This window comes from Taeniopygia guttata, chromosome 3 (genome assembly GCF_048771995.1).
Source record: "Taeniopygia guttata chromosome 3, bTaeGut7.mat, whole genome shotgun sequence".
In the NCBI taxonomy this organism is placed as follows: domain Eukaryota; kingdom Metazoa; phylum Chordata; class Aves; order Passeriformes; family Estrildidae; genus Taeniopygia; species Taeniopygia guttata.
Genome location: NC_133027.1, coordinates 56,614,791 through 56,641,923, shown reverse-complemented (window position 1 = coordinate 56,641,923; position 27,133 = coordinate 56,614,791). Strand labels below are relative to the sequence as shown.

Below are 27,133 nucleotides of genomic sequence, written 5' to 3'. Positions count from 1 at the left end.
GCAGTGCCACATCCAGACCCCTCTTAAACACCTCTAGGGCTCCACCACCTCCCTGCACAACCTATTCCAATGTCTGACCACCTGTACAGTGAAAAAAAAATTCCTAATATCTAACCTAAATCTTCTCTGTCCCAGTGTTAGGCCATTACCTCTGGTCCTTTCACTGCAGGCACAGCAGGAGAGATCAGTCCTCACCTCACTGCAAACTCCTACTAAACAAATCCAGCTCACTCAGCTGTCCCTCATAATGCATGTTTTCTAGACCTTTCAGGAGCCTTGTTGCCCTTCTTTGGACAGGCTCCAGTGCCTCAACATCCTTGTTAAAGTGAGAGTTCCAGAATGGAGCACAGCACTCAAGGTACAGCCTCACCAGTGCTGAGTACAGCAGATGATCACTTCCCTTGTTCTGCTGGGCACACTGTTCTTCTTACAGGCCCAGATGCCATTTATCTTCTTGGCCACCTGGGCACACTGCTGGCTCATACTGAGCCAGCTGTCAGCAAGCACTCCCAGGTCCATTTCTGCCAAACAGCTCCGGAGCCACTCCTCCTCCAGCCTGTAGCACTACCTGGGGTTGCTGTGACCCAGGTGCAGGACCCAGTACCTCACCTGCTTTAACCTCCTGCAATTGCCCTTAGTCATTGGTTGAGTCTGTCCAGGTCTCTCTGTAGACCCTTCCTACCCTCACACAGATCAACACTTCCACCCAACTTAGTGTCATCTAGCCATTTTTTTACCCATCCAAGATGTGATGCTCTCAAGGTCCTCAATCCCATGTTCTGGAGCTGGTGAGACACTGGGAGTGCAAATATTCTCCAAACTCCAGCGCTGATTACTGCTGCTCTGCTCCATATGACCTTTCTTGTTTCCAAATGTAAATAGATACTCACACGTGGCCTAACAGTGACATGTCTCACATAATGACATGTTTATCAAAACCCCCAGACAATGTGCTTTGACTCATGGAAGCTCAACATTATTGCTGCTAAAGTCACACTGTCTTAAAACCTTGTTTGAGTCAGTTACCGTGTGACCACAGACAGATCTCAGTCCAGCAAGGGATTATCCAGTGTGGTCCTCTTCCCATGCGTACAAACTCAGTGCAGACACTGTACTTGTCCCCAGGGAACCTGGTGGGTGATGCCACAACTCTCTCCCAGGGAAAGGATCTGGATTTAAGGAAGTTATGGCACCTGGGAAGATCTCATCTTGCAGAAAGGATTCAGCAGGAGTGTGTGGCCAGTCTCAAAGCTGAGAGGTGCTTCTTCAGGTTTGTTCACTCCTGATGCCAGTCCTCTGGATAATGGATTGTGTGTGCAAGTGGTGTAGGATCCCAACCCTGAATGTGGTGAGTATCTTGAATCTAGAATTTTGTTCAAGGCCATTGTGGTTTGGTTAAAAGGCCATTGTGGTTTGGTTAAGGTATGTTGAGTATTTTTCCTACAGAAGACTGGCAGAAGCCATAATGACACTGAATTCTTTTTGCTACAGAGATTGCATAATACTTATCATTGTGAAATGTGTTACTGTGAGAAGTGAGTCAAGCATACAGAAAGTAACCCTTTGCAAGTCCACCCATTAACCACATACCAACTCACTCGGTATAAAAACAAGGCTGCGTGTAACCACCGATTACAATAAACACTTCTTTGAGGGCAGTGCAGAAAAAACCCTTTCGTTACCTGACTGCTGAGTCAGAACCAAAGGTAAGAAACTTGGGTACCAGATATAAGTGATTTTTGTGTACATGCAGCTTTAGCTTCAAGATTTCTGCTGGAGTGATCTGTGGATATAAGAAAGCACATTGCAATAGGCAAAATCTAGAAATTGTGAGTCCTATTCACGACAGTCTTCCTAGAGAAACCTTTGGGGACCAGAGATCTTCAGGACTTGGTTATTGAGCAGTTGGTGTGCTGATGGTTTTGCTCAGACAACCAGCCTTCCCCACAGCTCCCCGCTAGGATATGCAGCAGCCCCCAAAGTCCCTGCCACTCCGAGCTGTGTTGAGCTGAGCTGGGGTGGCACAAGTATTACCCATGCTGCGACCTGCCTCCACTAGCCATGCCTGCATCTCACACCCTTCAGTTTGGGCAGGGATGTGTCCATGATGGTCTCTGCTGAGATTTCCCAAAGTTCTTTTCCTTCTGGGACCCAGGCTTGCCTTGAACTGTGTTACTACAGCAATACTATGCCTGATTTTTTTGTATGTCTGGTAAGTAACATGTTTCTTCAGCTGCAGCACTGTGGTGACTTCTCTGTGGCTTCCCTGCTGTTACTGTGAGGCAGAATTGCTCAGTGCTGGCAGCTCTCTTGCCTTTGATGCTGAGTCTTTCTGGACAGGGTGATTACATGGGTGTCATCTTTTAGCCACCCTGGGGAATTCCCAGCTTTTGTGCAAGACTTCTTCTTTTTAAAGCCCACAGCCTTTGCCTGCCTTCGGTATTCTCTTGGGTGACTTGCAGGCTCCAGACACAGGGCTTCCTAAAATCTGTGCTTTTGGTACTGTATGCTCTGGAGGCCTGTGCCCTGAACACAGATGTTGCAGCACAATGACATTTTAGAATCGTAGACTCAATTAAGTGTTGGCTTCTCCTGAGGAGGCTTTTGTGCCGATGGAGAAGAATTATTCTTCTCCATCATAGTGAAGAGGAAGACTTTTCAAGGAATTTTTCAAGGAAGAAGAAGGAGTTCTTTTTTTTTGTTGTTTTGTTCTTGGTTTTTTTTTTGGTTTTTTTTTTTTTTTAATTTCTTCTAAGTGGTAAATGATAAGTCAGATTATGTTCCTTTACCCTCACTAAAGTACCACAGGTCCTAATTAAGGTTTTTCTAGGGATCATCTAAAACCATAGTGGTAACATTCTATAAACAAAATGCTGTGCTAAAAATTTATTTCTGTGAGAAAAAATGCTGCTTTCCATGAGTGATTTCAAGTTGCTTATTGTACAAAAGCTTCCTTTTTGAAAGGACCATCATAAACAAACAATTGTGTTGTTGAATTCTTTCTCACAAAAAAAGCAAGTCACTTAGCTGTAGGCAGAAAGGTCAGCGCAATTCAAGGGATAGTTTATATTGCAGTGTGAGCCCAGGGGGGAAGACACTCTCAAGGCACCCACTTGAACTGAAATAAGCCATTGGCCAAAAGCAGGAGGTATGGCAGGACCACATGTCTGATAAACTTTGCTGAATTATCTGCACTCTGGAGCAAGAAGGCTGTACCCCACACAGGGAGTCTATCTTCAGCCGTGGATGAAGTTTTCACTGATGTGCAGTGAGGTGATATGGAGCAGTGTATCCTAACCAGGTGAGTCTGGGCTTGCCCTGAGATGGGTTTAAAAGCATGGAGAAGGATGCAAAAAAAATGTGCAAGTGCTCCTTCCAATAAACCCCTTATAGATTAGCATGACTTCTGACAAGCTCTCTTAGGCTTTTCTTCTATTTTTTTAAAAAACTTTCATATTGGAAACAAGATCAAATTCCTAGGAAAACTTCTTTGACTTTTTGCCCAAAATCTTCTCAGATTACTCAACAGAAGATTATGGCCAAAGCAAACATTTTAGTATTTACTCCTCCTCTTTCTCTCCAGTTTATATTCCCCATGCTGATCCAGGAGCTGAGAGGCTGCAGCTATGCTCCCTTCCCAGGCTCTCCTGCTCGCTGTGGTGTTTGCACTGGCAGCCCTTCAGGCCCTTGCCTCTGACACCTTCATAGCAGCCGTCTACGAGCACGCCGTCATCCTGCCACATCCCACCCAGGAGCCCGTTTCTCCCAGCGATGCTTTGGCCCTGATGGACAAAAACATGGATGTCTTGGAAGGGGCCATCAAGGAAGCTGCCAAGCAGGTACGAGGGCTACCATGAGGGTTGTCCATCAGTGTTTTCTGCTCCTGCTGACCCTCCTGGTTGTCTGTTGATGGGTGACCTTTAAATGGAGCTTGTTGTGACAGGGTGCCCACATCATTGTGACTCCTGAAGATGGCATCTATGGCTGGCGATTCACAAGAGAATCCATCTACCCCTACCTGGAGGATATCCCTGATCCAGTGGTGAATTGGATTCCCTGCACTGACCCCTCAAGGTGATTCCTTCTGCAATGGTTTAGGTGATTTCAACCTGTTATCTCATGGAGCCTTGAGCAGCTCACATTAAATGACTAATTTAATTCTTTGATCTATAAAAATTCACAAGTACTGTAGAAATGAGGTGCATCAAAAAGAGTTCTTAATTAAATGGTAATGGGAATATGTCAGGTAAAGGCATTGAGACAGTTTTATTTGTGGAAGGACAAAAATGAAGAGGTTTCAGGCAAAATAATTATTTTAAAAACATGCAGAACTTTATCAATTCAGATCACTTGGGAAAACATTCTGTAAGTAGAAGCTAATTTATTATCATGTTAGCTGCATAGATCCGACAAGCTGATTCAGTCCTCAGCTGAGTGGGCTGGGTGCTTTCTAAACCAAATTACACAAAATATTGATTTAGATCTGAAAGAAATATCTTTTGGAAATCCAGTCACTTGCACACCTGCTGTGTTACACACAGAGGTGGCTCTAATGTGTGTCAGCTGGGGACACTGAAAAGCCCAAGTTCATGGCTAAACTATGTTTTTATGCTCTCTTCTGAGGCCTTATGAAGCTAGATTTCAGGAGTTCTTAGCGCTGTAAATGCTGTGCCTGCTTCTTACTAAAGGCATACAAACAACCATTATTAAAAAGGACTACAATTGTCTTCTGAATCAGGGCTTAGAGCTGCTTGATAATTCACTTTTTAAGCTATTTAAGATTTATATCTCTGTACTAACTTATTCTCGTCTTTGCTTTGTGAAGCTCTCCACATCTTTGTATGCATATTAGCTGGGAATTCTGTCCACACAGAAAATAACACTGTAAAGGGTACAGGAAAGAAGAACACAGGGAGGCCATTTTTTAAAGATAAAAGACACTGGCAATTTAAAATGGTGCTATGAACAGAGAAGAAAATGAACAAAACCTATGATTTTATCTATTGCTTTTTCAGTATCTGGTCACGTGCAGTTAATGGAGTAATAATTCTGAATGCATTATTTCTACATAGGTGCTTAAAATTCTAAATTACTTTTTCTCTTTCACTAAAAATGCCATAGATTTGGTCCAGCACCAGTGCAGGAACGACTCAGCTGCATGGCCAGAAATAACTCCATCTATGTGGTTGCAAATATCGGGGACAAGAAGCCGTGTGACTCCAGTGATCCCAGCTGCCCCAGGGACGGTCGCTACCAGTACAATACAGATGTTGTCTTTGACACACAGGGGAAACTGGTGGCTCGGTACCATAAGGTAAGGAAATGCTTCAGCATGAACCTCTAATTTATTATCAATGAATTTTTCAGCTCTCTGGCACCAGTTTCAGATGGTTTATGCAATAATTTTATGTTATTATAAAGTGACAACCAATCCAGGATGATTTGATGATCTTATGGCCAGAAGGAAAACCAAGCAATTGCTTGACCAGTCAGGCAAATTATTCCCAGGAGCACTGCAGCTGCAGAGTGCATGCCAGCTGCCAAACACTTGAGGGCTACGTTTATGACAGTAAATGGTAAAGAAGCATTGACAGAATTTTCCATACTCGGTGAACATTAGCTTTTCCTTGATACATTCATAGCCAACCTAGACAGTGCTTTTGCAGGGGGCATCTTGGCCCTTGGTCTTGGACTTTAGCAGCTAATACTGAATGGGCATTGCTTTCAGGAGGTAGAAGGGGTGGGTCAGCTGGATGGATACAAAACAGCTTTGCTAGCCAGCTCAGCTACCTCAACTCCCAGTTCTGTATTAAAGCTTGTCTCAGATGCAAAAGCTGTTCATAATCTTACCTTATTTTCAGTTTCTAATATGCCATTTTCTTCACCTGCAGTACAATCTGTTTAGAGGTGAAACTCAGTTTAATTATCCAAAAGAGCCAGAAGCTGTCACCTTTGAAACTCCTTTTGGAAAGTTTGGCATTTTCACTTGCTTTGACATCCTTTTCTATGAGCCTGCTGTGGTCCTGGTGAGCAAGATGCAGGTGGACACCGTGCTCTTCCCAACAGCTTGGATGAATGTCCTGCCCTTTCTGACTGCAATTGAGATTCACTCTGCTTGGGCTATGGGCATGCGTGTTAATTTACTTTCAGCAAATACTCACAACACCAGCATGGCAATGACAGGTGAGTTGCATTCAGGAACAGGGAAATTGTTCCCAGATCCAGAAGCAGGCAGAAATGTTTTAGACATAGTGAAGTCTTTGAAAAACAGTGTTTTAATTGGACTAAAGGTCTTTGTGATTTTGTACTGAATGCAACAAACAACTTCAGGTAAGAAAATATTGAATGCTCTGAAAAAGGTAAAAATTAAAAGCCCGTGACATTAACTTTTGATACCTTAAAAGTGAAATATTATTTCAAAAATAACACAAGGTTTCCCTTAAATTTTCTCAGTCTCTCATCTAGAAGCAGCATTTTCTTTTTAAAATTCAATCAACAGCTAAATTGAGATAAAAATGTTTTAATCAGACCCTAATAGTGTAAAACCAAGAGGAGAATTCCACTTATATACCAAATAAAACAGTCTTTTTTTTTTCTTGTGGCTGCTGAAGACTTAGAGATATTATGTTTTGCTCTGAATATATATTTACTGCCTATTTTTTATTCTCTTCATGAGAAAAGGGTGTAGCTGCATTTATTACTCTCCCTTGAAGCAAAGTGAAAGCTACAAAGGAACATTTTTGTCTGCCCTAAATAGACTGAGCTGAGTTTAGGCCACAGCCCTGTGTGTCCTTCAGTGAAGCGTAACTACCCCCATGCTTGCCTCCTTTGTCAAATATGCCGCTCTGAGGGCTATGATTTATTTTTAAATGAACCTGTTTTAACACTAGGATGGGTATTTCAGCTGTTCCGTGCTTTGAAGTGATTCCAAAACTCTCAGTAACGTACTGAACGAAAAGAGTATCACTGAAAAATAATGCCAGTGTGGTGTGAGGGGTGACTGGTGCCCCTGCCAAGCTGTGCTGCGTGGTGCTGGCTAACGGAGGGCTGCTGATGTCCTTGGCAGGCAGTGGGCTGTTCACGCCAGAAGGACCCGCCGCCTACCACTACGACAGTGCCACCGAGGAGGGACATCTCCTGCTAGCAGAGTTGAGCACACATCCCTGTCTGTCCCCCACCTACCCTCCTGCCATCAACTGGAGTTTGTATGCCACAAGTATCAAGAAATTTCCTGGAGAAAATGACACTTTCTCGGGACCTGTCCGAAAGGATATATTCACTTTCAGAGAACTCAGGCACAAGGATGGAAATTACACTGTTTGCCAAGGAGACCTTTGCTGTCATCTGGTCTACCAGATGTCAGACAAGAGGAAAGATGAAGTTTATGTCCTGGGTGCATTTGATGGGCTTCACGGTTCTCTCATAAAGTACCACTGGCAGGTAATTGCATGTTTAGAAGTGAGTATGGCCACATGCCAGCCACCTAAAACCATTTGTCTATTACTGCATCCTGGGAACTTTTCTTGCTATCAAATCCAGCTCGTGGTTGCTGAAAGTTTAGTGATGTTTTGTCTTTCTGTCTCCTCCTCCCTGCAGATCTGCACGCTGCTCAAGTGCCCCAGCACAAACCTGAGCACGTGTGGGCAGCCCGTGGAGATGGCTCAGACCAAATTTGAGATGTTCTCCCTCAGTGGCACGTTTGGCACCAGCTACGTCTTCCCAGAAGTGTTGTACAGTGGGGTGCAGCTGGCCCCTGGGGAGTTCAAGGTAATGGGACACCCTGGAGCTGTTTGTTGCAAGGTTTCCCATGCTGTGGCGCTGAAAACTGATCTGGCAGCAAAGTCCCATCCCAGAACGACTTTCTTTGGTTCTGCAGACTGGAACCCAAGTGGACAGATTTAAACAGGTGGATCGAATCAATCCTTACTGATGAGAAAATACCAGTCCTGGAGCTCTTCAGTGCTTTCTTTAACAAATCTGTCTTCCCACTTCAGATGGTAAATGAAGAAACAACAGATTTCAATGAGCCATTTTCTACAGGTCTCTCATGATGGGCATTTTAGGAGAAAAAGAAATAAAATACTCTGAGAAATTGTCCAAACAAGAAAAATTACTTAGAAGTATCATATGTAAGAGCAGAGATTCTATGCAGTTAAGAATGTTAAAAGTGATTTTTGAGGGGTTTGTGTTTTTCTTTTTTTTTAATTTGGCAGTTCATTTTTTATTTTTGCCAAAAGATGCTTTTATTCATGAACCTTAAATAAGTTTTATGCAATAGGCTAGATGAAATTCTAATTGACTGGAAGAAGTATTTAACAGACAATAGAGACAATAAAGACGGTGAGAAAGACCTGCAAAATTTTAGGGGAAACAAGGGTGATTTTTTTTACAAAGTAGGAAATTGGAAAGCCTTGTTCACCCTTTATACTTGTTTTTGAATGAGACTTCTGTAAAAATAGGCACATCAAAGAATTTTTTTGTATTATAAAAATATGATTATGTTCTAATTTTAAAACAATAGGTTGTATTTTCTTAAGAAATGTATGCTTATCTTTTGTTACAGGGGCAAAGAATATTTTTACAGGTGTTCACAGTTGGTGAACAGTGATTTCAAATTGATAAAAAGGAACTAAGAAAAGCTACATATGGCCAGTATCTTGAAATTCCCTATTTCTGTCTGAAAATTTTTTGGAGTCTACAAATCAAAAAAATGTTTCAAATATGTTCTAGATGTGCATATAACCTTTGTTGCCATGTGTGAGTAATTAAAGAGAACCTAACAAATTAGTTATTTTCACTCTCACCTTCTTATAAGGTAGGGAAAATTATCTTTTTCCCAAAGACAAAAGAAGGCTGAGCAACTTCTGTGTCCAAGGAAATGTGGGAAGGCTATAATGGGGGGGCAGTGGCAGACCCAGAGAGAATTCTGTTTTCTTTCACTATCATGATTAGTGTTGCATCAAAATATTCAGCATCTAAGGTCTATTCTTTCTGTGCTATGCAGTATTGCCACTCTGATAGTTGACTATTAGTGCCATTCTTTCTCTTTTCCATCAGGTGCTACGTGATGGGCGTCTGAAAAGCAAGCATGGCACTTCAAAACCGCTCATAACAGCGACACTTTTTGGAAGGCTTTATGAGAAGGACCAGCCACATCCTCTGCGAATTTCCCTGTAAAGTATCTCCTTAGGAGTTACACACTCACCAGAGACAGGAGGGGAATTTCCACCTGAGCCGTAGCAGTAACCTTGTATGATTCCTATTCTGCAGTAATGCACTTCTGCTCAGCACCTGTGGCAGTTGGGCTTATGTGGGAGAAAGTGATGTGTTCACCCTGCTGTGCATGCCTTTTTAACAGTGCTTGAGCAAGTGCAATTATTTTTAGCATACATGATCTTTCACATGAACCTTTTAATCAGAAATTTTGTTTTGCTCAAGATTTCATATAGATTGATAGGATTACAGCAGAATGATTTGTCATTTTATTGAGAATAAATTCTCTCCAAGAAAGCCTTTCTGTCCCTTTTGCCCCTTCCTGTTTTTCAGACTGCATAATCATTAAGTGTCTGCATTTTTCAGCCTTACAGCCCAATCAACAGGTCCTGCTTAACACTCAATGAGCCTTGGCCCCATTCTGACCAAGGTACTATACAATAAAGAGAAAACCAGATTTGAAATTATCTTAGTTGCAATCTTAGAGAAAGAAAGTGGTGCTCCATAACCCACCCAGGTGTTGGGTCTGGCTAAGGTCATAAAGCACATCCAGTTCTGCAGTCCCTCTGATCTTGCACCTCTTTATACACGGCAGATGGGTATTTGGGTCCAGGGCACTTCACATCCAACTTACTATATACAACACACTATTCCAACACCTTCTCCTGGGTATATGGACAATTTCTTTAAAAATGTTAAGATATATGACATAGACCATCTTTTAGCACCTGAAACATATTTCACGCTGTAGCATGAGAAATGGGCCTTATTTTGGATTTCTAGCAATGATACATCAAACTTGGAAGCTCTGGTTCTCATTTCTGTCTATCATGTTGTGGAGGAAATGAGCTTTGTTTGCATCAAATATTCCTTGAAGTGGTCCCTACCTCCACACTTATCCCATAGCATTTTGCATCTACTTCTATTCTTACAGCCTGCACCAAGGTTAGCACTGAGCTGTGCTAAATGTGGCATGTAAGAAACACTCTGTGACTTCCCACCCCACACACACCTATGTATGTTATCCAGAAGTTGTTAAAATCACATGATTTCTGTTTGCCTCGAGCTGCAACTTCTCAGCACGCAACTTTAGGGGCTCTATCTGGGAGTGTTTTCATCCTGCAAATAACAGAGTTGAACTTGCGCTCGATGGGATAAATGTACCACTTGGGAGCAGTTACTCAAAACAGACAGTGATTCTAAGTTGTGCTTGCTGGTTCCTTGTTCAGCGCTTCACAAGTGAACACAAAAATCTTCCATGTATTTCTTGCTGGCATTTCTGAAGTTCTGGGTACTTCCCAGGTATGTGCAGAGCTGACTGTCTTGGGTTGTCAGAGCTGGACACAGGTAGGATACAATTAATATTGCTAGTTAAATACAGGATATCAGGAAAGGACTCTTGTATCTCATCCATTAGCAGTGCAGAAGTCCAGGCTTCCTTGAAAATTATACTAAAAGCAAATTTGAAGAATGTCTGACCTGCAGTTTTTGAGATGTGCTGCACAACTTCCCTCTCCCTGAGAGGTTTCCAAGGGTGTCATACAATGAACCACTGAGGAGTTTATTAAACCCTTTCCCATTTCTGGCGAAAAAGCAAGAATTTGGACAAGCAGAGGATGAAGTTGCATGGGCTGTTGCAGCATCTTCAGAATAGCTCCATCATTTCAATACACAAGAATCATGAACTCTGCTTTTGAGAGAGGATTCCCTGAAGGGGTTGCAAAAACCAACCAGATTTTTACCTCAGTGACTGGTGTCACAAGTGACTAGACAAAGTTCAGTAAATGAAATGTGAGGTTTTGTAATAAAAGGAAATTTCAAATGATGCAAATTACAGAAACATTCAGAATAGAGAAGCAGAGAGGTGATGAATGCCCAATGCAACAAATGACATTTATCTCTAACAGCAGCAGTATTTACTGACTCTGGGACAGTTGTGCTGGAGTAGAAAAGTTAAATTAATTTATAAGTATTCATGTCAATGATCCCACCCCAAAAGCTACTACAGATGGTATCTTAATGAGACCCATCCCTTACTGAGCTGGAAAAGCGTGCTCTTCATACATCAATATATCTTCCTTACACGTTGATGCTGGCCAAAGCAAACAAGACACACCTGTCCACAATGTTACTAATCACACAGAAAGAAAAAACAGCTTCATAATAGATTTTATTGATGCAAGACTTCAGATGAAGGTAGAAAAATACTCCATTTAAACAAATATGATCCAAACCTTGCAGCTACCTTAAGTAAAACTGGTGACAATTTTGGGGAAACTGAGTAAAATCTAATGTACTTTATTTTGCATATTGGATTAAAGTAAGGAGGTCTTGGGAAAAATTAGAGAAACAAAATCTTAATAATTTGGAGTTTTAAAGAGAGAAGAACTGTTCAGCCATCCTTACACATATATTTAAGTCATCATGACCTCAAGTAATGCATTAAATAATGTGGTACTCTGAGGTACAATCAGAGGTTGTGCGACTTGTAGACCAAGTAATTCGAAGCTAAATGTTTACGAACAACTCATGTTATCATGGGTGAATTACTGACAGTATGGGACAGCATTCCTAGGTACGTTGAATCAGTGAAGTTACACTGAGTGATAGACAGAATGGCAATGACCTAAATTGGAACTGCAGAATTTCTAATTAACCAACAATTGAATTATAACCCACTTCATCCAGATGATGATGGTGTTTGCAATGCTACTGCCCATCACCAGGGCAACAAAGATGAAAGAGAAAAATAAGTTGCACAGGTCAATAAAGAGGCCAGCAGTTATTGTAAGGTTTACCACAGTTAATACAGGAATGCTTCTCTGTGGCTTGTGATGGACCATGCGATGTCATGAAGCTCCAACAGTGAATTATAGTACACCTTCCAAAAATGAACCTTTTAACACTGTAAACAAACACCACCTGAAGCCACAGATGAGCATGACAATGTTACCAAGTGCTGTTGATCCGTGAGTCAAACACAGCTGATTGGTGAAACAGAAACTTTGCAAATTGACAACAGAATGTTATTTTCTCTTTCAGTCTGGAAAAAAAAAATAACAGCTGTGAAAGTATTAAAATATTTCTTGTAGTCACTCATTACTATAAAGTTTCAAGGGAAATAATCCATGTTCTGTTCAGATATTGTCATGGCAGCAGGGAATATCTACTACAAATATGTACAATATAGGAAATGCATCGTAACTGCATGATTTTAACTTTGTCTATCCGTCCTCATTTGCTGCTTCTAATGTTAAAGTTAATTGATAGTCTGGGACCTGTGATAGTGTCAGGATGCAAGATTAACAAGGAGTATACAAAGAAGGGATAGATTTTAATGTCAAACAAATAGTCAAGCTTTAGGAAACCCTCTTTCAGAAAAATGGGAGAATGAATATTTAGATACAGTTGGTCACCCAGCTTACGTACTGCAAAACATAATAGCATAAAACTTAAAAAAATAATTTTAATACCTTTGAGATAGTCTTCAAGAGCAAGTGATGACTTCTGTAACAGGAATTTTGAACATTTACTTCTAAAGGAAAATTAGGAGTATGAGGCACACTTGAACTTATCAAAGTTAAATACATGGAAACATTAAGGTCAGGTTTTTATAAGATGGTTATTTTTCTATTTTGCAATTCACCTTGATGTGTTTTCCAGCCATCTGAGATTGATTTTTATACACTGAAAAATGTCTATTCAGTTATAGTTTTAGGGCTCTATAAGAAAAATTCATTGCTGGGGGGGGAGAGGGGGCGTTCAGGCAAGACTTTTTTGTCAAACTTATGGATGAGTTTGGAAAAATCTAACTTTTATTCTGCAACATTTATGAAATTCTTAGTCAAAATATAGTACTGACAGTTTTCATTAGGTTGAGCAAAGAAAGTACAGTGAACTCTAGGCCTATGCCACTGCCATGTTACTTACAGACTCTTTAGGATACACTCTCCCATGCTTTTTAGAGACCTTTCTAAGTTTACCATATAGGATTTATTCCTGTGCTACCTAAGTGTTGCTATATAATACCTAAAACTCTCCCTTCCTTTCATTTTGTCTCCACTAGGAGCCAGAAATCTTGACTTAATGCTCTGTTCACTGAGGTTCAATGAAGTTGGACAGTTTGAATGGACATTACATTCAGTTTGCATTTACTGATTGTGTATCTGCAGAAACAGAGCTGTTCTACATTGAGCTTTGAACTCAAACAGCCATAATCTGTGTTTTTTTTCAGTTCTCTCTGCATGGAGGGTCTCGCACAACTTGACTGGGTTTAGTTGTGGAAGTCATCAACTCTGCCCCGAAGAGTTTCCAAGATAGTGACTGATACAGCTCCCATTCTGACAAAAGTTAGGCATGCTGATCTAGTGAAATTACCAGTACCTTGATCACCCAGCTGACAAAGTGTCCAAAAACTGATCTAAAAAATGTACAAACCTTTATTTTCTTCCTATCCCCTTCTTGTTAAGAGGTTGTCTTCTCCAGTTTTCTCAGAGAGGTTCTTATGCCAAGTTGGCTGCAATAAGTACCATAAACAAATGGTGAAAACACATTGTCATTCATCCATGGGTACATTTTTTAAAAAGAAGAATTATTCTTGTCTTAGAAGAAATTAAACATTTCTGACACTGATTTACAGGAGGGAAGAGCCAACTGTAAAAACATGGCCCTTAATAAATCATGAGGTACTTCCTGGTAGCTAGGCTGAAGGACAGAAAACTTTTGGCAGGTGTGAGTAAAAAAATATGTTTGGTCTTTTCATAACTGGTATAAATTAGCTGTACCTTAAGAGTATCAGATGACTGTATGTATGAGGATTGTGTATATATAAAAGCTTAAGCCTAATCAATCATCATTACCTAGCAACACGCTTAAACATTTATTTTGTTGAAGAGTTTATGACATTATCTTTTATATTACACTAAGCCTTTTAGTTGTTTATTCATGTTAACATTAACCTCTGTTTGCAGGAATTCTTCCTGCATTAAAGCTCAGCATTAGACTAATCAAAAACAGAAACCTCTTGTACTTGAGGGTTGTGTTATACTTAATGTAACTACTCTTGCATTTTGCCAAGGGAATCTTGCAATGCCAGTTGTTTCCTGCTGAACCTTTTCTTATAGATTGTTTTCCCTTCTGTCACCAAGGATGTGACCTGTATTCCTCCCTGATTTGCCAAGGCTCATCATTAGATCTTGATGACTTACAAACATTTGCAAGTAGAAGGGAGAATTGCAGATAAGAACAAAATGGACTACGGGGAGTAAAAAAGGGAGGGAGGAAAAGAGAGAGATGCTTTCTCTTCACCAGTCCTCACCTGCATGAACAAAAACATACGCAAGATGGTAGAGGAAGATTTAAACAGCTGAACCTCCTGTTGCCATCTGTTCCCTCTAAGTGTCTTGTGTATTGGCAGGAGCTAGCTAGTCAGTAAGAACTTGATAACAACTCATAAATCAAGTTCAAATCAACTTCAGTACAGCCTTACCTCTTCTTCAGTGACCTGGTATTCAACTGATATAGAGCACCTACTGACAAGATAAATAAAGCTTTTATGGTGAAAAAATGGGCTGCCCAGGCATGTCTTCCTGAGTAGAGGGTCAGCAAGAGAAGGTACAGCCTCTGGCACTGGTAATTTCTGCAATTTCTCTGTTGGTGTTTCTGCAGTGCCATGATACCACTGATGTTCACGTACAGCATCACTACTTCCTACAGCAAGAAATTACTGCAGAAGCAAAAGATGGCCCTGGCAGGTTGTCCCCATAAAAAATGGCCCACAGTGCATCAGCACTGGCATCTGCAGCCTGTTGGGCTTGCAAATGGACTACTAGAAACACATGTAATATTTCTGGGAAATAGCATGTGTCTACTGTGGTCAAATCCAGCATTTGTGAAAGGAACAGAGAATTGTCCCTGAGAAGGCAAGTTAGAAGACACAATTTATTGACATATAAGTCTTTATTAGCAAATTTTACCTCTCAGTGGCTTCCAGTAGGGTAGTCACACTTCTAGACCAGAATGTGACATTTCAGGACTTTCATTTCACCATGAGTTGTCTTTGTCCAGCCTCACATCCTTTGTGCCCCCTTGCCAGTGCCATACTTCCCTATGTCCCAAGCTTATCCCAGTCCTGAACATCCAGGAGAGAAGTTGCAGCCTGAGCCCCACAGGTCCTGCTACAGGCTCAGAGAAACCTCTGGGGAGCAGGAGCTGAAAGGCCTGGCTCTCCAATGCAGCTCATTAAGTGGCACACACAAACTGACCCAAACTGGGTCAGTTCTTTTCTCTGGGGTTACTTTTTTTCCTGGAAGGATGCTCCTTCTTGGGTTCCACAGCATTACTAACACTATTGTTTGAGGATGGGGGATGCTGTCATTGAGCTGCAGGTATAGCTCTCTGGTATGGTAAAAATATATAAATAGGAAAGCAACAGCTCTTAAGTCCCTGCTACAGAGCAGATCATATAAACACCTGAGCATCATAAATAAAGAGCTAGCAAATTTTTTCATTAGAAGGAAACAATATCTTTTAATCAGTCTTGTTGTCAGACACTGTCAAAGTATTCTGCTTAGAGCTTTTGGGAAATACCCACTCTGGGATAGAGAAATAAAATTTTTAAAGATAACTGAAAGTGTTAAAGTTTGTCAACATTACACAAAACGGAAATGTGTAAGTGAAATATTGGGCAATGTTAAAAACAGTTCAGTGCTATTAACTCCATCTGTTCCTTGACCACAACCAACATTTCCTTCACTCCGCCTGCTTCTTTTATTGAAAGAAGCCTGGCTTTAGCTTACTTCAAATTGATTCATCTTTGCATATGCTAGTGGCTTGTGTCAGAATAGATTTATTACATGTTTATCTTTTCTGGATATTTAAGACTTACGTCATCCTGTTGATGAGATTTTCCCAGCAGGCTGTGAACCAGTCAGACCAAGCATGCAGCCACTTAGTTGGGAGAATTGGCGTGGCATGAGTCAGTCCCACGCTGTATCCGCAGCCCGCGCCAGTTGGTGATGAGGAATTGATTCCTCCTGTGCTGTATCATCCCCGAGTCATGAAGTCGAGAATACGGTGAGCTGCTGATTTGCTAGTCTGGGATGTAATTTTCTTTCAAAGATCAATCTCCTATGGGTAGCACTGAAGGTTATGGTTGTTATTCTACACAGTTCTTTCTGTAGTGAACAGCAATAGCACCAACAGCAGTAAGTATGATTTAAAGTATGATTTAAAAAGCCCTTCATTCCCAATGGCTGAAAGATAAACATAGCTAGGGGGCAAAGCTCTTTTCACAGACAGCTATGAATTCAGAGTAAGTCTCCTTCCTTTCTGTGCAGTTGTTAGAGGGCCATAAGGATGCAGAACGGGCTTGTACCTTTTCACTGTTCAGTGCCGCCCTGCTCTGTGTTTGCTTTCATTTTGGGGGTGGTGTTCAGACGCCAGCAAACATCGACAAAGCAGTTACAGTCAGTAAGTGCAGTTTTTTCCTGTTGGATTGGTGGGTGCAGAGAAGCACTGGCAAGACACAAGGGACCTGCCCTGCTATGCTCTGCTCCGTGCTGCAGCTGCAAGGATTCACTTGCCCTGCTGGAGTGAGAGGCAAGGGGCTGCTCCTACCCTTGGGAGCCCTGAGAGAAGCTTTTGCTGCAGAATGAAGGCAATGGACCAAATTATGGCATTACTTACTGAGACTACCAAATATGTAGAATCCCTCATCCTGTGCAGAGATAGTTTCTTGGCTTTGGATGGATATGTTTTGTTTTGCTATTAAAACATTATTTTCTTGCAATCTCTTACTCCTCTGCGCATTTCAGAGATTTGCATTTATGTTGGAGCTTGGATTTATAGTCCTTATCCTAAGCACTATACTTGCAGAAAGAGCACATTGCCTTACTCTGTATAAACAGCTGGCTTTACTTGGCAAGGAAAAGTGATGTTTTCCACTGAAAACTATGAATAGAAACCATGGGAAAAGGTCTACAGCTCAATTATCTATTCTCCAAATTCCTCTGATATAAATCTGGGTTAATTTCAGACTGTCTTCAGTGGAATTACATCAGGTTTGCAGAATTAGCATTCAGATTAGTAGTTGACAGATCTTCTTGTTTAACCCCTATAAATAAATAATTGTTTTGTACTAATAACTTACTGGGAATTTGGGCATTTCCCCCTACATTTCAAGCATATGAATGGAAACTTAGGAAGATTTTTTAAAATACTGTGCTCTTTTTTTTAATTTCTTTTTTCTTTTTTTTTTTTTTCCTGAGAACTGCATAAAGGTGAGTGGAATTATATACTTTCAAAACTCCTCTTCAGCCATAGGGTTACCTTACAGCCTCCAGTATTTATGAATCCATGGCTCTCCTAACAGAGAAACAGTTTTTAAAATGAACTGTGTGAAAATGAGAAACTTTCTGCTGATTGACCAAACAGTACCCACAGAAATGCAAGCTAAATGAATCACAGTAGAAACCAATGCTTTCTTGATATTTTTTCACAATAACAGTTCTCATTCTCAAGTCCTTTTCTGTTCTTTCCCACTTCTAGTGTCCCTTCCAGAGTTTTGTGTAAGAAGGATGTGAAAACTTTTCAACATATTTTTCAAATATCTTTTATGACTGGAAAAGTGGTATTTCCATTCTCTTCTGTGCTCTTTTCCATTTTAATTACTTTATGTTTTAAAGACAAACAAGGAGAGTAGATAATCCAAAGTATTCTAGACACTGTGACATCTCTCTTTTTTGGTTTTTCAAAACTCTGAGAGAACTACTTATTGCAGGAATATAATTTCTTTTAGGAAAAAAACCCACAGCAACAATTTTGTAGATAAGGTTTTACTTTGAATTTTGATGTATAACTGCTCTACTATACTGCAGATTCACAAGACTGCTAAACACTGACAATTTGTAAGTGCTTTGAGTTCTCACAAAAACAGAGTTTGGCATATATTTTAAGGAGCAAGGCTGAGAATATTTTAGTGACATAAACATTTGGAATATTTTTTCCACATCAGCATTAAGGCACAAGAAAATGCCTGTTTGAAGAATCTGCACCAACAGAGTGAAAGCTTGTTACCACAGCGTTACTTCTCACTATAAATTAGTTGACAATTTGGCCTGATTAATTGTTTTGATATATCAAAATTTTCTGCATTACTTTCATTTCAGCCAACACACCAATAAATATCACTGTTTCCACGCTCACAGCTCCTCCTAGATTTGTGGTTCACTCCTTTCTGATGTGTGGGTCTTGCAGGACAGTTTTATTGCAAGCCAGGAGACGGAGGGAAGTGCTCTCTGACCAGACACAGGCTGGGCACAGGAGGAGGCAGAGCAAAACCCACGGTCCATGGCTGGCTGCTGCCTGCCCCTCTGCAGCAGGGCACACTTGCTCAGGGCAGGGGAAGGCTCCCCAGCCCCAGGGGCTCCCCCAGAGGTTTGCAGGTTGCTGCCAGGCAGCTGCCTCTGGAACAAGCACTTGAAGCAGAGCTGCCCTTCCAGAAAATGCCTTTGAGTTTTGGCCCCGTGTTACCCAAGGGAGACAGCGTGGAGCGTGGTGGGAGAGCCCTGTGAGCATGCATGGCCTTGGACTGAGTGCCCGTAATGAGCTGGCTGCCAGACTGCTCTATAACAACAAGTTTTACAGAGTAATGTAACATGGGTTTATTCCCCAAAATTTTACCTTCTTACAAAATACATATGTGTCAAGACAATAGTTACCAAGGCCTAAACATCCACTCCTCAAAGAGAAGTGCCTGGCTCCAAGGAAGCACACAGCATCTCAGAAGGGTGAAGGCCTCTTTCACAGACCAGTATTTGGGACCTAATATGTTTTTTCCACTTTTCTCTAGATCTGAAGAATTGGACCTGACTCCTCTCCTCAACATATCCTCTCAACACTCTCCAGTGGTTTCTCTCTCAGCCTGGGTTAATTGTGCAGATCATTGTTTCTGCACTTTTTTAGTTGTCAGACTCTCTTGCTATAGCAAAGAGAGCCTTGTAGTTCAAAACCCCAGTCTGCATAAGAGAGCAGACTCAAAAAAACCCAAAAACAAACAAACAAAAAAAAACCCCAGAGTTGTATGCACTCATTTGGATTTTTGTGCACATAACATAATAAAGTAGCTTACCCAGGCCATCAGAAGAATTTGCAAGAAGTAGTATCTTAACCCACATTGTTGCATATGCCCTCAAGACACCCAGTTTAGCTGGGTTTTAGCTGATGGTCATCACAATAACGCTTTTTTACATTCAGCAGTATCACTACCTTAAAAGACTGCATGGTCCTTTGTGGAGCAAAAAATTGATGCTCTTCATCCGTGACTCTGGTATGGCCAATAATAGGTGTTTACTTAAAACACTTTTTCAACAGCTGTAGCTGTTAACTGGTGAGCTGACAGATTCAACCTGTTTGTTCAGTAATCATAACTAGGCTGGTAGATACACAATGTGTCACTCTATCTACATTATACCTTCCCAAGGAAATCTTACATGCTGCTGTAACCAACCTATACTTATGTATTTTGCTATATTTTAAAAGCTTATAGGAGGTAGGCTACATGGCGTCTTTTGTTCTTTCCTTAGATAATACTGGGCTGCTCACAATATGACTGTAACATTTAATCAAACAAGTAAACATACTTCAAATCAATTCAATTTACCTATAAATAAGGCCCATTAAACAAGTATGAGTGCTACAGCCATGATTTTGTTCTCTGTGTGTGTGACAAATCAAACAGTTTGAGCTACTGTTCACATCAACAGCTGCTGCTGGGTCAAACAGCCCAGAATGCTGGGCCACATGCCAATGTTCATCACACCACATCCCCCAGTAACACATGGGGGTTTCTGGAGGCTACTCCAGCTGTGGATTAAAAGCCTGTTCTCTCAAAATTTGTGTTACCCAGAACTGTAATGGTGGTGAAGAGGATCAACTGCCTCCTGAGATGGTCTTTAAAAGGAAGAAGTGCCACTCAACCAGCAGAAAACAAATGAGTGTCAAGAACAGATTCCTACCCAGCATGAAGTGACAAAGGTAAAGAAGAGGTTTTTAAGAGTATGCTTCCTTGTATTTCCATTTTATTGCATTTTAACTTTTGTGACTGTACATGGAAGGAAAACATTCTGGTTTCTTCTTGAAAACTTCTTCAGAGTTCGGCTCACTTGAACAGTTTTTCACGTGTGTTTTGATTTATTTAATTTCCATATAATGCAAAGCCACACACTTGATCCCAGTTTTCTCCATCCTTTGGCTGGAGTTGCTACTTTCTTTTATTAAAAAAAACAAATCCAAAAATTTTCCCTGATTTTTTTTTTTTTTTTTTGTTTAAGAAACCTGTTTTCAGGGCAGATCATATTTCTTTAGGCTAAACAGTTTATCTATCAGAAAACACAGAGAAGTTATTGATCTTCTAAATCTTAAAGGAAAACTAGAGATAGCATGTTAAATATTTTTTATTGGCTTCATAGAGTGTTTTACCACAATAATTTAATTTTATTTATTTCTACTTTTATACAGAACAAAGGAAGTTCAAAATCTATGTGACATATTTACGATCTTATTGGGCTTAAAACCTTTATAATGATGTCCAGTAGATACAGTTAAATTGGTGTTTAATTCTTTCTACTGTGAATATTTAAAATTTGAGTTAATAAATATTCATCTGGCTTTGGGTGTAAACATGCTGAAAGAAGGAATGACAGGCAGGAAAAGAAACATGAAAAGACTGACAAAAATGGGAGGGAAAAGTATATGAAGTGATAATTGAAATGAGGTGAAAAAGAGCAGAGATGGTGTTAAATATCAGTAGGCAGAAAAAAGGGGAAGTGAAAAACACCCCAAACAGTACATAAATATACTCACACTCCGTATGTTCCCTTCTCCTGAGAGTGACTTTGGGTGAGCCTTGTCCCTGCTACTTGGGTGCCACTGCCTGGCCCTATTTGCAAAATCTCTCTGTATAACACAGGCTGTTTGCTAGTTGTAGATGTCAAGGTTTTGCTAGCTATAGTTTTTTGTCTGTTTTCATTCAGTTTCCAGTGCCATGGTGTGCTTATAATAACATTTGGTTTAGTATGAGAAAGAAATTATTTTTTAAATTGTGTTCTATCCAGAATAACCAGAGGCAACTAAATCCCAAAGCAAGTGGGTTAAATCAGTACTGGCTGAATTGTCACATCAGTATTTTTCTGACAACCATTTTAAAACATAAAGATAGTGTTACTGAGCAACATATGCTAATGATCTCTAGTTTTTCACAATAACACTGTCTTTCTGTTATTTAAAAGAAAAACAGATTTTTCAGAAATAAATATTGCTTGCCAAGTGTTTAAGTACTTTCATTAAAAGTTTTCATTAAAAGAGTGACTTGGAAAAGGGACATGCTACTGCTACACAAGAGGACAGCGATATTTGTGTCCTTAGATGAAAACTAAACATATGTTCTGAAAATGCTTCTCTCCATGTTTGTGCCTTAGCTAGAAAACAGACTAATATATCAATACTCATAGTAAAGCTAAACTCCTAGCACTGAAAAAAAACTAGAGCTTGACAGAAAAAACCCATTTGCTTATACAGCAGATAATGTTTTAGATTAGTCAGATTCTTCCATTTATTTTGTCAGCAAAAGGGCAGAAAAGTTTTTTTTCTTCTCTTAGGTCTTTTCCTTGCATCTCTATTTACAGCTAAAGCCTGCAAGGACTTTCCAGTAAAACTTGATCTGTCCAGTCATCACTATCAGGGCAGGGCTGGAGGAGAGGTCTCGCATGGACTCCTCAGCTTTAGCCTTCTGTTTTAGACTTGTAGGTTTTAGACTTCTTTATCCAAAAAGAAGTTGAGGGAGCTTCAGTATTTAAAATTACTGATTTTCAAGAGCAAAGTGGAGATACAGGACTCCAGCCAATATTGATGAAGAAGACTAGGACAAACAGAAACAGGAAATATTGAAAAGGGCTTCTCATCTGCCCGCTGGACAAGGCACTGCCCAGTGCAGGCCTCCCAGAGTCACTGCTGTCCTGCTGTGAGCACAGCCCATTATTCAGCTTATTTCACCAAAGGAGATTCCCATTTCCAGGGAATTCAGATGATAAAAGTGTCATTCTGATAAATGCAATTACAAAATACTTTAATCCTTCATAAATAATGAGATGTGAATTTCCTACATATCCAACCAAATGAAAATGTTTACAATGCCCTTTTATTTTCCTCTCTGCAGCTCTTCCCATCTAGAAAAGTGAAAAATCAGTCATAAACATACCTCAGAATTAGGAAAAACAGTACCTGCTGCATACCTACGTGTATTTGAGACCCCAGTAAGAATGCAATTGTTCTGTGAATCCATAAACGGCTCTTGCATAAGGAGCAGCTGGTCGAACAGCATCCGTATTTCCATGTACATCTTCATGGTTTGCATTATTCTGGCTACAGTGGCTGGAAATCTGACAGTTATCATCTCAATATCACATTTCAAGCAGCTCCACACACCTACAAATTTCCTGATACTTTCAATGGCTACAGTAGACTTCCTGCTGGGATTCTTCATCATGCCTTGCAGTATGGTGCGGTCTGTTGAGCACTGCTGGTATTTTGGGGAATTCTTCTGCAAGATCCACACAAGCATGGACATTATGCTGAGCACAGCTTCTATCTTCCATCTTTCCTTCATATCCATCGACCGCTACTATGCTGTGTGTGACCCTTTAAGATACAAATCAAAGATAAATACTTTTGTCATCGTGGTCATGGTGTGTATAAGCTGGATGGTCCCTGCTGCTTTTGCTTTTGGGATGATCTTTCTAGACCTAAACTTGAGAGGGGCAGAAAAGATTTATAATCATGTCCACTGTGCAGGAGGATGCTTTCTCATTTTTAGTGAAACTTCAGGTATTGTGGCCTCCATAGTGTCTTTTTACATCCCTGGATTTGTTATGCTGTGCATCTATAGGAAAATATACTCTGTAGCCAGGAAGCAGGCAAGATCCATCAATGCAATTAGCAGGAAAAAAATGGAATTTGAAATGAAGCACGACATTTCATTCTGCAGAGAAAGGAAAGCTGCTAAGACCTTAGGTATCATAATGGGAGCGTTTCTCATCTGCTGGACTCCATTCTTCTTCTCTACAGTTATCAATCCATTTATGAATTACGTTATACCTCCTATTATCATTGATGCTTTGGTTTGGTTTGGTTATTTAAATTCTACACTTAACCCAATTGTTTATGCATTTTTTTACATGTGGTTTCGCAGGGCGTTGAAGATTATTCTGTTTGGAAAAGTTTTTCAACAGGACTCTTCCAGGACTCATTTGTTTGCAGACTAATATGTTTTAAATGGTTGGATTCATGGCTTTGAACTTTTGCCTGGAGGTTAAACTCCCAGATGAAAGAGCTGTGAAGGAAGGAAATTCCTTCCAAAATTTGTTTACCTATTTACCAATGCAGTCCAAGCAGATAAGCAACCATTGTGCTTTACGTATTCTTTCATTCCAGATTGGGTTTTGTACATGGTGTTTTGATTATATCTATTTATTTGCAATGCACAAAAGACCAAGACTTCAATTTAAAAAAACTTATAGCAATTTATATCCCTGATCTTCATAATTAGAAAAATATTCTGACACAACAGATTAATTTATTGAAAAAGGTGTATTTATATTACAATATTTGTGTTCATTTGTATTCTCCTCTAGAAAGAGCAGAGAAACCGTTTCTTTTGGATTTCTTGACATCTTTGGCTAATCACCCAAAGCCCTCTAAGTTTTGTCCTTCCCCTTCCATATGTGTGCAGAGCTCAAAATAGGGCAATAGCCAACCATATCCACACACTCCATGGAGAGAAGGTGAGACAGGGAAAGGTTGTGCTGCTCTTTCTGTTTCCATTTCAACTAGTACTTGTCACTTACAAGTTTGTCACGTAAAGGCTTTGCTGCTTAATGAGATCAAAAGTGTGTTTAACAAGATCAAAACCAAGAAAAAACATGAAGTATGAAATGAAAAGCAATGGCAAAAGAGCTGCATTGCACCTGAGAATGACAGAAAGTGATGTTTATCTAATGAATGCTTAGATGCAAAAATTATTTGCTATGTTGCATCTTACAGAACTTTTTTTTAGCTTGGACATGTTATTTTGTCTCATGGCAATGCTGTAAGAATTTTCGAGGAAAGCATATAGAGGATTGTGAAGAAATCCAGTGGCTGAACTCAGCTGGATTATGAAGGAACAGTACTGGGAGTGGGCAGGAAATGATCAGTATCTGAGAAAAGACCATGGAGAGAAAGTGATGACTGTACTGAAGTAAAAGCTATATCAGTAGTATGTCCTCCATTCGTGTTCCTTGTAAAAATGCATCACATCTGTATCTTGTCTTTGTTTTCTGTACTTTGTAGAGTACTGCAGCACTCTATGCTGAAAAGCTTAAACGTTGAATGATGATACATTTCAGCAGGGCAAAGTATCAGGATCTGAAATTGTGTATATTACTGTGTCATTGCCATCTTGTAAAGTTTGCCTTCCTAGAAATGACATAAAAAAGAACAATGAAACGTACACCACATCAGCACTTCCTTGCTAATAACAATATGACTACTTTAATACTTAATCTCACAAAAATAAAGCAAGATAAAATTTTAAAAAAATCTCTTTCTGATACAAAATGGGTCATTATTTTCTTCCTTCATCTGCAGTGAGTCTGGCCCTGCTGTAGTTAATATTCTCACCCTCAGAGTTACGTTCTGAAATCACTTGGACACTTTGATCTCATTTGAAGTAACAATTACAGAAGTGCTGTCAGGTGATACCTCCTTTTGTCTGGTCATAATTTAGATTGAAGGAAAGATAGATCCTCTGTGACAAATGCAATCTAAGGCATTTTAAAGTATACTTAGTAAGATTGGCACGTATTAATGTAGTTCCTCCAGGAAGTCAATGAAGTTGTTTCTTTCCTTCTATTCCTTATGACCCTATCTCCCTGAAAATCTGAAAATATTACTGTGTTTACAGATAATTCTATCTCTACCAGAGTTTACAGTTGGTAATTTTGTTTTCATATCTTGTGGCATCTCTCAAGCATTGTTTTCTGGTCTCAGGAGGAATTTGTGAATGAGTAGGATACCACCTTGCTTGCAGGACAGACTGTAGTTCAAATAGGCCCTGCAGACAGTGCCTGGACCCTACTGCAAAGCTAATTCTTATAAACCCACAGAAACCAGAGCCACACTCCAGAAGTCAGAAAAATTGCTGATAAAGACAGTCTAATAGGTAGAGCAAAAGCCATGTATGCAAGTAAAGCAAATGAAGGAATTCATCACTACTTCCCACCCACAAAGCAGACCTTCAGCCGTTTGGAGGAAAGCAGGGCACCGCCTTGTGTAATGGTTACTTGGGGGAAAAAACACTGTAACTCCCAACACCCCAGTTCCTCCTTCTTCCCCCAGGGTTTTTATTGCTGAGCACATGATATGGTGTGGAGTATCTCGATCAGCTGGGTTCAGATGTCCCCTCCCAAACCATTGTGCGCCCCCAGGCTACTCAAAGAGGAGGCTTTAATCCTGTGTAAGCACTTCTCAGTCTTAGCTTAGATGGGGATTGTGCATGTGTTATCAACACTGCTTTCATCACAAATCCAAAACACAACACCACACAAACTACTGAAAAGAAAATTTACCCTTACCCAGACAAAACCAGTAGAGAGGGCATCCAAAAATTGTGGCTGCATAAGACCACCATATACTATTTGGTGTAAGTGGAAATAGTAAAAGAAATTTTCAATGTATAGATTAAAAACTCTCTGGGCAAGCCAGCCTAACCAAGGTGTCATCAATATTTATTCTCTGCAGAAGAAGGAGTTTCCACATACATATTGCTGGTGAGCTTCACCTGCCCCTAGAAGGCTGTCTTCCTTGTTGTTATACTAAAAGACAGCCTTGTGCATGGGCCAACTCAGAACGTTTCAGAAATAACTTTTTCCTCTGGTGTCCTATTACCTAAAGGTGGCACCCAAAAGAGCCTCCTTGCCTTCTATTTCAGAGAGCTTTGTCTGGCACAGTGACTGTAATAAAGTCCCAGGTTACTTTCTCTCATTAGCTCTAATCACAGACTGAGTAAGGCTATTTCCCAGTGTGAGGGTGATGCGCAAATGAGATGTGTTAATGAGGCCACAGGGACTCCATTTGAACCCAAGACATGAATAAATTAGGAAAGCATACGAAAAATGCCTGATGCTATTGTCCAATCAGATTATGAGTTAGGTATGGTGGAGCAGAATATACTTTACTGAAATCTCAAAGAATCATAATGCAAATGACGTGAAAAGGGTATTGTCAAATTCCCTATCTACACATTTAATTAGTGACCTTTTTAAACACTTTCCAGATGGCTACCTTCTGCAAAACAAATTATTCCCCTGTGAATGATTTCAAATATTTTAACTTCCCCCAAAACTTGTGCAAAGCAATTATTCCAGAAAGGCTCTGTTTCACTTACATCTGTTCATTTTGTTACCAGTGAGGACCATTTGCAATGTTGCTTTCTTTCCACACTTTGTACAAAACTGACAGCATCTTTCAGAGTCCAGAACTGCAGCCTGTATCCTGCCTTAGTGCCTCATGTTTTGATTAGCACCTCATTCATGGTGGTATCACCTGTGTCCAAATCTCATGGTCCCTCAGATACCAGAGGCAGAAAGATGGGAAAGGAGGATGGAAAAGAGGAGAAGCACCAGCTGACCAAGCAGGACCCTTCCAGAAACCCCAAAAACGAGTCACCCCACAATTGAGTATTTTAAACTCCTAGATAAAAAAAATGCATTAGTGCAGTCTTCAAACAGAAAAAAAAATGAGCTGTCAAAATGTGTAAATATTGCAAAGTGTATGGATTTTCTTAAATCATTGACTCATCTAGGCAATGCACACTGTGCATTCTCTG

General features: G+C 40.2%; 2 protein-coding genes across 3 annotated transcripts; both read left to right on the top strand.

The window, feature by feature from the left end:
* The first annotated feature begins 3,180 nt into the window (after positions 1-3,180).
* LOC100220807 (pantetheine hydrolase VNN2-like) lies at positions 3,181-9,510 on the top strand. The gene is made up of 8 exons (XM_002189639.7): positions 3,181-3,301; positions 3,584-3,839; positions 3,944-4,074; positions 5,122-5,314; positions 5,892-6,183; positions 7,067-7,440; positions 7,597-7,767; positions 9,058-9,510. The coding sequence occupies exons 2-8, from the start codon at positions 3,627-3,629 to the stop codon at positions 9,175-9,177; spliced, it is 1,494 nt and encodes a 497-aa protein (XP_002189675.3). The 5' UTR covers positions 3,181-3,301; positions 3,584-3,626; the 3' UTR covers positions 9,178-9,510.
* Positions 9,511-19,157: 9,647 nt separating this feature from the next.
* Positions 19,158-24,846, top strand: TAAR1 (trace amine associated receptor 1). Of its 2 annotated transcripts, XM_072926902.1 has the most exons (3): positions 19,158-19,540; positions 20,120-20,247; positions 22,427-24,846. In XM_072926902.1, the coding sequence occupies exon 3, from the start codon at positions 22,530-22,532 to the stop codon at positions 23,529-23,531; it is 1,002 nt and encodes a 333-aa protein (XP_072783003.1). In that variant the 5' UTR covers positions 19,158-19,540; positions 20,120-20,247; positions 22,427-22,529; the 3' UTR covers positions 23,532-24,846. The 2 variants fall into 2 exon arrangements, with proteins under 2 accessions (XP_072783003.1, XP_002192017.3); XM_002191981.5 differs by having other exon boundaries at positions 19,158-20,247.
* The last annotated feature ends 2,287 nt before the right edge of the window (positions 24,847-27,133 follow it).

Coding starts and splice junctions, on each gene's coding strand:
- LOC100220807 (XM_002189639.7), top strand. CDS start 3,627: ATGCTCCCTTCCCAGGCTCTCCTGCTCGCTGTGGTGTTTGCACTGGCA. Junction 5,315..5,891: donor TGGTGGCTCGGTACCATAAG/GTAAGGAAATGC, acceptor CTTCACCTGCAG/TACAATCTGTTTAGAGGTGA. Junction 7,768..9,057: donor TGGCCCCTGGGGAGTTCAAG/GTAATGGGACAC, acceptor CTTTTCCATCAG/GTGCTACGTGATGGGCGTCT.
- TAAR1 (XM_072926902.1), top strand. CDS start 22,530: ATGCAATTGTTCTGTGAATCCATAAACGGCTCTTGCATAAGGAGCAGC.